The 12,563-nt window shown below is 45.0% G+C and overlaps 1 protein-coding gene across 1 annotated transcript in view; it reads right to left on the bottom strand.

The window, feature by feature from the left end:
* Positions 1-2,559: 2,559 nt before the first annotated feature.
* CHST10 (carbohydrate sulfotransferase 10) overlaps positions 2,560-12,563 on the bottom strand; it is a 30,174-nt gene continuing 20,170 nt past the window's right edge. The window contains exons 3-5 of the mRNA XM_006870740.1: positions 7,916-8,150; positions 5,044-5,149; positions 2,560-3,180 (exon numbers count right to left, since the gene is read on the bottom strand). Of these exons, the coding sequence (XP_006870802.1) occupies positions 2,643-3,180; positions 5,044-5,149; positions 7,916-8,150 (879 nt within the window). The 3' untranslated portion in view covers positions 2,560-2,642. The remainder of the gene's footprint in view (positions 3,181-5,043; positions 5,150-7,915; positions 8,151-12,563) is intronic.

Raw genomic sequence — 12,563 nt, 5'->3', positions numbered from 1 at the left:
ATGTTTCTTTCAAATCAAGGCTTCATGTCATTTCTGACTTGTCACCTTGAGAGATTTCTCACGGGTCCTGCTCCCTTAGGCTGTCCAGCCTCGTCTCCCCCTTCCCTTGGAGTTTCCTCAGGTTCAGCAGAGAGCCTCAGTCACTGAAGTCAGAGATGGCTGGGTGCTGGGGTAAGGGACCTATACCAAAGGAGGACATGGGGAGGGTCTGTTAAGCACAAGGATACCTTGAGCAGACCCCCAAGGGGATGGCAGCAGCAGAGCTGCTAGGAAGGGTATCAGAATGGTTTACTCCAGAGCAGTTGCTAGGTGCCCAGTTAGCATCTGTAAAGCTCTCTCCGGCTGCAGGGTGGAGGACTGGATTGGAGAAGCCAAAGCGAGGGTGTGCCAGGCTCTCGGGAGACCAGGGGTAGAAGACAAAAAACCCAAATCTACTTCTGTAGGGTTAATTCCAACTCAGCGATCCTACTGGGCAGCGTAGAACTGCTCCCTAGGGTCTGTAAGACTACATCTTTACAGGAGCTGACAGTTTCATCTTTCTCCTACAAAGTAGCTGGTGGGGTTGAACTGCTGAACTTGCAGTGAACAGCCCTGTGCTTATCCCAGAACACCCGCAGGGCTCTTTAGAGGCAGAATGGGCCTGGACTGGGTGGGAGGAGGTGGACTTTAGAGGTTCAGAAGGAAGTGATAGAATCTCTGTAGAGGGGTGAGGGGCCTAGGTGTGGTGTCCAGGAAGCTGGGGTGCTGCTGGGGACGCCCCTTGTTCTAGATAGGCTGGCAGGTACCCAGGAGGTATTTTGGTAGCAGTCTTTACTTGATTAGCAAATCTATTATGAAAATGACCCAAATGCCAGATTTTTCTTCACAAAATAGAAAGTGGGGAGAAGAAACAAGAACAAAAAGCAGGTGGCCTCTTGCTTTCAGGAGGAATTTTTTTTTTTTTTTTTAATTAGGACTAACTTTAAGGCCTTAAATTCACATACGTTATCCACACTGTTACATTTCAAATAGGAAAGAGGTATCAATCAGCTCATTAGGTCTGAAGTGATTTAACAAGACATTACTAAAACTGTATATAAAAATAACTCTCGTTACATCCTTTAGGTGCCAGTTGAGGACTGAGGGCCGTGACACCTGCCGCCATCCGGGGCCGACTGTCCTCTGTGTGCCCATTACTGTCTTGAGGCTTCGGGGACCCTGCAGCTGTAGGCACCTTTCCCTGGAGCTGCAGCTCATGTCATGGTTTGGCACGTATTTTTCTTTCACTTTTGCATTTACACATCCAGGGAGCTGTCGTCCCACTGCCGCTAGGAGAAAAAGAGGCTGAAGCTGCCTGCAAGAGCAGCTCAGCTCCCGACACCCCAGCCCCAGGATCACTGTTCAAGGCTGAGAACTTGGGGTTCTTCAAAGGGAAACCGTCCCCTGCCTCAAGGGCCCTCACTGTCAGACTGTCTTGGAAATGGTACCTGTGACTTGCTCCTCACTAGGAGCCTAGCTCAGTGGCTGGAAGTCACTCGAGGTGGCTTCAGTCCAAGATTTTATTGCTGGTGAATTCAATTGCCCAATGTTTAGCCATTTAGTCCAAGAGGATGGCACTGTAAGAAATGGGTCCGGTGGTGTGTATTTGGCTGAGATGACAGGAGACTGAAATGTGTAAACTGCACTGAATTCTGCCATGTTGGCACAATACCAGTGATTGCCTTCAGCCCCAGGGCAGGGGTTCCTGCAAGAGAGTTTGGGAGAACTCCCCTGCTGCCCCGTCCACACTGGGACTGGCCAAGATGAGAGGCTGCACAATAGTCAGAACTGATGTGCCCAAATCCACAGCGGGCTGCAGCCTCCAGAACCAGTCAGGCCTTTGTGTCATCATGTCATATTCTCTTGAAGGTCCCTGAAGATGTTCCCTTTCTCAGGTGGAGACGTTACACACTACCCTCATTTTCCCAAACTGTATCTCTTGGGCTGAAGGAGGTAACTGCTTGGTACGTAGAGGCTCAGAAATCTGAACTAGCATTATACAGGTGTGAATTCTAGGCAATGTACTGCCTGAAATTGGCCTTTGGTCATTACTGAAATTCAGACGAAAAACACAATCATATGGAAATGTCATTGTAGCAGTGCCCAAATGAAAACCCGAGGTATAATTCTAAGACTAAAATTTGATCCCTCTGTTCACCCCTGCAATCCTTGTAGTCCTTTAACTTCTCCATTCCTCCTGGAAGTGCCAGTGCAGTTGCTGCATTCCACCTGTGATGGACAAGGCCCCCTGATCGGCAAAGGATGGTTACAGGGCGAGCCCATCTCGCTGACAACTGAGTGAAGTGACCCCTCGTGCTGCCAGTTTTCCTCCCAGGTGGTCAGGCTGCATGTTTTTCGTCTTCTTCTTCCTCTGAGGAAAGCAAAGGTACAGCTTCCTAGTTACATGAGTAGAGCTGGGGTGGGGGCCCTTCCGTGCACTTTATGCCCAAACTAAGTGATAACAGCCAGGGCCCCACTTCCTACGGAGGGCGCTAACAAGTGCATGGGAGACACTGTGGGTGTCCTGAGGAGGACGTTGCTGAGGACGTGTTATTTCTGTGCTCAGATCTCCACCTGGTTAGCCCTGGTCTAACAAAGATATTTGAATTCACAGGTCCTAGGCATTAGTTTAGCAAGAAATCTGGTTTTGGATACCCAAAGAGCTTAAAGTCCCCTTCAAAACGTGCATACAGGCGCCGGATGTCCCGTTTGCTTATGCCCAGGAAGTAGTGCTTCACCTTGGTTTTATTATACACGGTAATGCCCGGAGGGATGGTTGGGTAGGACACAAGATGGTCTATCCCAGCTTCTTTTAAGATATACGGAGCATCGTCCTCCAGCGTCTCGTGGTGCCCAATCACACTGTATTTGATCTCGCAGGGTGCGCACAGTTCTACATAGGTCACCCAGTGGATGATGTGGTCCCCAAACTGGAGATCCAACCATCTGTGGTTTGGATCTCCCAGATAACGCACAAAATCCTCAAACTGGATCCCCCGCGTCTCTGTGCGGTTCCTCCTGTATTTCCTGATGATGCCAGGGGCAATCTCATGCCTATACCAAGGTTCAAACCGAGGATTGTGGACAAACTTGTCCTTGAATGCAGAAATAAGTCTTTCAAAGGGATCTCTTACAATAAAAAACTTGAAGTACGTTTTCAATCTAAGAATAAAAAACACACACACAAATAAGGAGTTAACAAGACGCTGCTGGTGGAAGTGGCTGGGGGTGGGGTGGGGGAACCTATGAGGAAAGGAAGCAGCAGCAGCCATTTCTTGCATCCTAACTGGGTGCTAATTGCTGCACTAAATGCTTTACCTGTATCCATCCACTCAACAAGCCGAGGGGGTAGGTCCTGTTATTAACCCATTTTATAGGTAAAAAAACAGATGTGGAAATCTGAACTTGTCCAGGGCCACAGGAGCCATCTTTGGGGGCAGCCACTCTGAAGAACTCTATTTAACCTTAAATCTCTTGTTTACTTGAATATTTCAAAACACTGAGAATGTGTAAAAGCTTTGTTTCTGTGGAGAAAATTGCAAGGGAAGGTGCTCTGAATGAGTAAGGAACAGCTGAGGACAGAATTGCCAGAGGAAGCGGGAGGAGAAAAACAGAGAGAGGGGCTTCAGGTTCCAGCTGGTGGGGAATCTGGCCTAAGTGACTTCCCAGGAGTGAGAGATGCAGAGCAGTGGTAGTGGTCATGCTGACGGTTAACCACAGCAAGGCCACTCTGATTCATGGAGGCTTACTGTGTACCAGAAGGAGCTCTGGTAGCGTAGTGGTTACGAATCGGGCTGCGAACCTTAAGGTCGGCAGTTCAAAACTACCAGCTGTTCTGCAGGAGAAAGATGAGGCTTTCTGCTTCCGTAAAGATTTACAGCCTTGGAAACCCTGTATAGGGTCACTATGAGTCGGAACTGACTCCATGGCACATAACCAATCAACTAACTGCGTTGTAGAAACCACTGTACATGTCTTAGTTAACTCATTGTCACAAAACCCCCTGGAGGTTTAAGTGCTTAGGGGGATAAGGACCATCCTTTCCCAGGAGAGTCTCAGTCTGATATTTAATACCTACATTTGAAAGGTTCTGTAGAAGTTGGGAGGACTGAATTAACTGGAGTCAGAAGCAATGACAAGCCAATGGTTGAAGATCAAGTGTGGTCAAAGTTTAGTGGGGGACTTAATATTTACTTGCTGCTGCTGCTGCTGCTGCTGTTATTGTTGTTGTTAAGTGCTGTTAGGGCTTCCCAGGAGAAGGCTGGTGAGTTTGAACCACCGACCTTGAAGTTCTAACTGACCTCGCAGTCTAGTGCTCATCCTACAGCGCCACACCAGGACTCCAGGTGTTAATGCATGCTTATTTCTTTTCAATCTTGCTCTACTTTTCAATTCACTAGCTGAGTCATTAAAGAAATTCATTAGTTAAATAATTTTTAAATAAAAGAAAATAAAGCAGAGCCAAAGTAACCACTTGGTTCTATTAATTATTGTTGTTGTTCTTCTTAAGTGCAAAGTCAGTTCCGACTCAGCGACCCTGCACAGGGTTTCCTAGGAGCAACTGATGGGTTTGAACTGCTGACCTTGCAGTTAGCAGTCTAGTACTTAATTCCATTTTAATGGACTGTGGAAAGGTAGGTCTGAAGGAGGTGTTCTGGCATTCTTACAGGGACTTGGGAATTTAAATGCACTGACACTGGACATATTCTCAGCTGCTTCTCACCCCTACAGATGTGCAGACCAATGGACCTCAGGGATCCTAGGACTGATATGGGAAACCGAGCAAGTATAGAGCTCAGCCGTGGGTTTTACCAAAATATCTTCCATGATTTTCAGAGCACCCTCGCCCTCTGTGGAGTCCTGGTGTGGTGCTGTAGGATAAGCACACTGGACCGCTAACCAAGAGGTTGGTGGTTCAAATCCACCAGCTGCTCCTTGGAAATTCTATACTCATGGGGTCACTATGAGTTAGAACTGACACAAACACACTTAACAACAACTCCTCTTTGTGGGGCCTGCTCTTACCGCTTCTGAATCTCTGCATCACTGAAGGAAGACAGACGGGGGAGGCCATTCTTCTCATGGTCATGGACAACATTTTCAGGGATCTCTTCGATGGAAGGAAATGCTCCTGGGAAATAAAAAGAGAAGGTTAACAACCTCTCTTAAAGAACGTCTCTTTGAACAAGCAGGCATTACGAGCCCACCATCAGCAACCACCTTCAGGTGTTACAGAGCCAGCTGCTGCTTCTGGCAGGATACAATGATGAAGGAAAGCTTTTGGTGATCCATAAGCCCATGAGAAGAGGTGAATGAGTTCAGGGGACAAGAAGAGTGACGGAATAAGGGTTAGAAGTCTTGGCAAAAACTGTGCCTGGCAATGCACCTAAACTAGGTAGGTCCGCCATTAAAGAAAGATCACTGCATACAAGCTGAATGTCTAAAATCAGGCCTGCTATCCTACTCAGAGGGCCAGGACAGCTAGCCATCCTGCTTACTGCCCACAGGCACCACTATGGTCACTATCACTACTATCAGGCTGAAAAGTCTGCTGGAAACCCCATTCCCTCAGCCTGGAACACTTCTGAGCCAGCCTCATGGCATCCCACACTGGCAAGCAGCAAGGGCTTTTGAGGCCAGAAAACCTGGCTAGTGGTCTGGGAGCTCTCTGAGACAAGGAGCCTCTGAAGAGAAAGTAGGTCTGTATACAAAGCCATGGTCTGTTCACCAAAGGCAAAGCTGCTGACAGGAGCATGGGTGCTATCCAACCTATGACTTGTCTGGTTGGGTAGGTTTTCCACTCTCTCTTGAGCTTACATCAATGGAAATAAATTGGAGAAGGCTTTAGCCAAGCCTCTGCAAATCATACCATCTATCTTTGTATTGATCCTATTGTATTTAAGTTTGTAGTTCAGCCAAGGCAAAATCTCTGCTTGGCTACTTAAACAGTGGTCACATCCTTGTCTCTTTTATTCTTTCCTTCTGAAAATCTTTCTTAACCATCAATACTCTTCACTTATCAACTATCTCACTATACAACATTTCATCTTTATGACAATAGTAAAAAATCTATTCTCCAATGATTTTGCACATAAACAACAGGTCTGGCAGTAACCAATGCCGAACTGTGAGGCAAAAAGGTTAGATGGCACTGAGAATCAACACGTGATTCTTAATGGTTTGGCAGTTATGTAATGATGCAGTCATCCTCCATTTTAGCATAATGCCACCGATTTTCGCCTAACGACAAGGTCTTTGAAACCTAACCATGTTGATTAGTGAGGAATGTAAGTGATGTGGGGCGGCTGTACAAACAATGTGAGGTGAAATGTTCGCTCTCAAAGGAATTTTAGAAGCACACGTTGTAAGGATTTGCATTAGACTGCATGGGTGCATCTAAGAACAGTGAGGACAGCCACAAGGACCAGCCCTTCTTCGGTTACATAACTCAGCATTGAATGGGCGCTTACTTCTTCCTTAAAGCATGATGCTCTACAATGCAGTGTTGATTTGTGAGACACTTTCATATATTTCTAGTCTTAAACTTGATTTGTAACCTTATTTTCCAATTAAAAATAAACTAACACACTAACAGATTCCCCAAGAAGGCTCTAACGCAGGGGTGGGAACCTTTTTCTGACAAGGCCCATTTGGATATTTATAACATCATTCACAAGTCACACAAAATTATCAAATTAGTCTGCTCTCATGTGATGGCATCCTGATGTGACGCTGTGGGCTAATGTGCTGGACTGCAAAGTTGGTTTGAACCACAAGGTCAGCAGTTCAAGCTTGCCACGTGCTCCTCGGAAACCCTATAGAGAGTAGCTATGGGTCTGAACAGAGTCGGCAGCATCTTAACAACAACAACATGATGACTGGAACAGCAGCTGCCTTGGCAGGGCCAGACCAAACCATTCGCTGGCCTATGGCCAATCCACACCCCTGCTCTAATGAGTGTTATTTAGAAATCTGATGACCTTAAGATGAATTATCTCTCTTTTCTCCCTCAAGCAATATGTGAGAAGGCCACATGACAGCAAACACTGACCACCAACTTTGAAAACAAAACCAACAATGGTGCCTGGAGGGCAGAGAGCCAAAGGGTCTCCAGATCCTTGATTCACATGGCTGTCAAATTGACCTGTGGTCCTTTGAAGCAGAATGTAATGGACAGATGCCCTAATTATACTGGATTGGTTGAGAATTGACCAATGAGTAATCAAAAAGCGTCATGCATGAGGCCACTTTCCAGTAGTATCATCTGTTCCTCAGTCAAGAGCAAGCAGATAAAAGCTCTAAGTCGATGAGGGGGCTTCAAAAAGTTTGTGGGAAAATTCCATCCTCTTTTGATTCCATTTTTCCATGAACTTTTGGAAGCCCTGCCCTTGACAATGCTTACTGTAAAATGGGACAATGTCTTTCTACCCATCTGGGATTAATCTAAAGATGAAGAACTGTGCTGGCTATGGTGGAGACCCAGGCCCAGATGGCAGGCCACGTGAGGACCAGCTTCTGGGTGGCTCAGTGAGTCTGGCCATGGCTAACAGAGGTCAGAACTAGAGAACAGTATGATTCAGTACAGTGAATTTGATGAGAAGAAAAGGGTTCAGTGCAGGTGGGAAAAGGTGCCCGAGATGAGGATCCCAATTTGGAAAAGGAGCAGACTCTGCCCGGGGCTGTGCTACGCCTTTCAAAAACAATCAGTATCTAAGTTACTTTCATCAACTTTTAAAGAGCAGCAAGAGAAGAAGAAGAAAAAAACAAATAAGGGCTGTTACCAGCCCTTTCAGAGACTCCATCATCCCTTTCTTGGGCTCCACTGCCATCTTCCGTCTCTACCCCACCAGCTCCTGCCCAGACAGACAGACATGCATGCACCAGACATGGCACGCACCATTCAAAACGATCAGCACTTTCTTCCACTGAGTGTTGCCCACTTTGGGAGTCTGGCAGAAGAGAATCTTGTGCTTGTCACAAACAAAGATTCGGTCCAGGACAAACTTGGAGACAGCTGTGTGGGAGAGATTCTTCAGTGCTTCATCTCTGCAGACATTCCGGATGAGTTCCAGGCGCTCCATGTAGACCAGGGGCTGAACAAACCGGCTCTCGGAAAGCTCTTTTCCAGTTGGCTAGAAGCAAAACAGACACGAGGGCTTTGTTACTAGAAAGTGGCCTGGAGCTCCTGCTCCCCATCACCTCCTGGGCTTATCACTGGGCCATCATCATATAAATGCTTCCCCAACGGGGCCTTGGGAGTTAGATTAAGAGAGACAGCTTGGACAATGGATAAGGGCTATTTGTCTATTACTTTACCAGGACATTATAGCACCTAATTGCCGGTAAACAAGAAGACTTCATTCAGGGATTTTAGTCAAGGCGAGTTTGGCTCCCATTTATTCTCTTCAGCATTTCTCTTCACATAATTCTGTTTACATATGTAGATCATACTGAAAGTCACCAGTTGTCTATATAAACCCAAAAAACTCACTGCCATGGAGTTCATTCTGATGTATAGTAACCCTAAATAACGAAGTGGAACTGCTCCATTGGGTTTCTGAGACTAAGTCTTCACAGGGTCTTTTCCTCCTTGTCTGCCTCAGCGCCTGCTTCCAGCATGAATGACATAGTAACTATCCAGACCAGGAAGTTCATAACCAACCAACTACTTCACCCTGGGTACCTAAGACACAAATTCGGGGGAAACTAGCCAAAACGTCTAGGACAACATCAAATGTCATCTTTGTGTTTGGATTCAGAACTCTTTTTGGTGGTACCAAGGCTACTGGCTTTAGCATGATTTATGATTCCTTGGATTATGCAAAGAGAAATGAACCCAAATGCAGATTTGCAAGACATGCAAGGCCTGCATGAGTAGAAAAAGAGTTCAAGAGAGCAGTGCAAGGAATGCAGGCCAGAATGAAAAAGTCAGAGGGAATGCAAAGGCCAATGCTGGTGCTGACAAAAGTGCATGAGAGCTTGGATAACAGCAGAGAGAGATTCTGCTGTGACTCCATCTGTGATGATTGTGTGGATTTTTCACCAGAGGATTAACAAACCATAAAATCAGTTTTTAAAAAAAGCGAAAAAACAACAACAACAAAACATTACTGGAGCAGACAGCCTCAGCTTTTTCCTGCAGAGCGGCTAGTAGGATTGAACCTACTGACCTTCTGGTAGCAGCCCATGCTTAATCCACTGTCATCAGGGTCCATCATTGTCTATGAGTAGGGGGTTTATTTTGGAGATATTCTGGCATACAGGGCAATTCCCATTACAATAAATCTCTCTCTGACAAATGGTTTTTCTTAATCCTAGTTGCTGGCCTACAGGTTTAAGACACAACTAATACAATAAAATACGAGGCACACGAGCAAAAGCCAAAAAATGGAGTTTGCTCTGTATTTCAATGCCCATCATGAGCAAAAATGTATACCACCTAGAATGCCATAGGTAAAAGTTTGGGTTGTTTTTAGGTTGTTTTTTAAAATACGTATGTTCTTGGCATATCTGCATTTGAGCAGCTGACATGAATAAAATAAGGTGGTCCTGTTGGACTCCTGGTGTGGTACTGTGGATTAATGCGCTGGACTGCAAGGTCAGTTTGAATTGCAAGGTTGGTTGTTCAAGCTCACCAGCCGCACCTTGGAAAGCCTATACAGGGTTGCTATGGGTCAGAAGCGACTCTACAATACTTAGCAACAACAGCAACAACAAATTAGGATAAAGCACTGGACCACAAGATTGGTTTGAACCACGGGATCAGCAGTTCAAACTCACCAGCCATTCCTTTACAGGGTGCATTTCTATGAGTGGGAACCGACTCAACAGCACTTAACATTTCCAGAGCATTTGATGGCTGCCATCCTGTGATCAGCACTTCATTATTTACAACAACATGCTTTCAAGGAAGGGTCTGCAGTCCTGAAGTGAACTGGATAGGCTGCTGTAGAACACAAGAGCTTTGTCCAATGAACACACACTATTTCCTAAGGTAAGGAGCTCTGGTAGCATAGTGGTTATGAATCGGGCTGTGAACCTTAAGGTCAGCGGTTCGAAACTACCAGCCGCTCCGCGGGAGAAAGATGAGGCTTTCTACTCCCGTAAAGATTTACACCCTCGGAAACCCTGTACAGGGTCGCTATGGGTAGGAAGCGACTCGACAGCACTTAACAACAAAACAACATTTCCCAAGGTGCTTGGCATGTGCACAGTCTTGTAAGCAGTAGGGTTCAATAAAAGTCTGATTGTTAATGATGACAATGATTAGGAAAAAAACCCTTAAATCTCTTGTAATGTCTCCATAAGCTTTACATGTTTGAGCTATTTTGTTATAGTTTTTAAAATTATTAAACTCATAGGGGGAAAAACCCCCAACAGTATAGAAAGGTATATATAGATTTTAGATGTTAAACTATCCTGTGGCATACTTGTCCCCCAAACTCCTGTTCCCATAATCTTTCAATTAGGTTCTGTGATTATTCTGAGTTAACTATGCTTAATAATGGTACCCAGGTGACTCCACAGGATAGACACTGGACTGTGAACCAGAAGGTTGGTGACTGGATCCCACCAGTCACTCTGACGGGGAAAGATAAGGCTTTCTATTTCACAAAAAAGATTGAACATCTCAGAAATCCTGTTAACAACAATGCTTAATTATTAAGCGATCCTGTACAGGGTGTCCGAGGAGTGGCTGGTGGGTTTGAACTTCCACCATGCAGTTCAAATCGACCTTGCAGTCCAGTGCTTACCCTAGAGTGCCACACCAGGATTCCAATTTGTAGGTAAATTATCCCAAATACACAGTAAAGGTTAAGTATAAAGGAACATATCACAATGTTAGCACTGATTCTGTGGATGATTTGTATTTGCCCTGGACTTTCATTTTTAAAACATATTTTTTAGAAAAAGTACTCCATGGCACTTAACAACAACGACACAATACATACAGATTATTTTTATAGTCAAAAATATATTTTTTAAAATATATATTACAAATTACTGTTAAGTACCATCAAGTCCAACTCACTGCAGCCTTGTGTATGGTTTCCCAGAAGTTGGTGGGTTTGAACCACTGGCCTTGCAGTTAGCAGTCCAGTACCACCAGGACTCTATATATTATATATATGCATTGCAAACAAGCTAAGCATACTCAGTGTATAATAACGGATTGAACATTAATGATTTATCCTCCTCAATGAATGTCTTTTTAAAAGGAAATATAATGGTCAGAGGGCAAAGCTACAGCCAGACCAGCACAGGGAACCGGCGCTAAAAGTGGTGCAGTGACATTTGCAAAAGGAGGTGTGGGGGATTCTACACATTTTTTCCTTCTCTTCCCTGTTGTGCATTCTTTGCCCAGCCCGGACGCTTTCAGGCAGCTGGGTGCACTCCCCCAACCCCACCCCCACCAAAAAAAAAAATTCAACGCTGAGCCCAGTTTTCCCATGGCACAGAGAAAAAGAGTTAGGCAGCTGTATATGACGTCAGCCTAGGGGGTCTCAGCCCTAAAATTAACTTGTGCAGGACCCTTTACTCTGGCCTATCTAGCAAGAAATAAGCAGGCTCATCAGGCCAGACAGACAAACCATAGAACAATCTGTAAAACCCCAATATAAAAGGATGCAACTATCTTAAGAATTACGCTGTGCACACGCAGATACCTACCTGACCTTCAGAAACAAAAATAGTAGACAATCTTTCTCCCATTAACTTCTCAATATCTATCTGCGCACCTCTATGGTGGTGACTAGAGGTGGTGCCTGAGTGAACGGACCCCCCAACCCCTTCTGGAGGCTTCTATGGTGCACATGCACTGCCTGTGTAGGAAGGCGACTGGACAGTTGGACACAGTTTATTTTTGTTTCAAAGTGGTGGTTTTTGTCTCTGCTTTTATATTGCTTCTGGGTTTGGTCCTATTGATCACATTTTTCCTGGATATGGAAGCTTTTTCTCCCTATATTACCCAAGAAGAGGCAGCAATTGTGGCCATATAGACAAGCTACAAGCATACCCCATAATATTTCACCACTGAGACAAAAGCCACTAACAGCTGCTAAGCATTACATGTGAAAAGGGAAGCCTATCTCCTGATCATATCCACCAGGAGACACCCAGTAAGCTTAATAACACAACAACAAACATCCATTTAAGCACTAAAAAACCCACATAGCCACTGGAAATGACAAACAAAAAACAACAAAAGATCTCAAAACTTACCCAAAACAGAAAAGACTAACTGAGACAAATGAGCTGGAGACAGACAAAGGCGCCCCAGAAGAGGAAGAGCAGGTTTTGGATTTTCCTGACAAGGAATTCAGAAGAATGATATGGAAACAAATTCAAATGCTACAAAAAGGGGTGGAGGAAAACAAGGAAGAAGTCAGGAAAGTACTGCAAGAGCAATCAAACAAAAATGGATACAGCATTGGAAACAATTCAAAACCTGCAAAAAGAGGTCTAGATGATTAATAATAAAATATCAGAAATGGACAATACACTGAAAGAGGAAAGGAGCAGAATAGAAGAGATGGAAGCCAGAA

Source organism: Chrysochloris asiatica, unplaced genomic scaffold (genome assembly GCF_000296735.1).
Source record: "Chrysochloris asiatica unplaced genomic scaffold, ChrAsi1.0 scaffold00150, whole genome shotgun sequence".
Classification (NCBI taxonomy): domain Eukaryota; kingdom Metazoa; phylum Chordata; class Mammalia; order Afrosoricida; family Chrysochloridae; genus Chrysochloris; species Chrysochloris asiatica.
The sequence above is the reverse complement of the archived record's forward strand: the minus strand, read 5'-3'. Positions and strand labels throughout refer to the sequence as shown.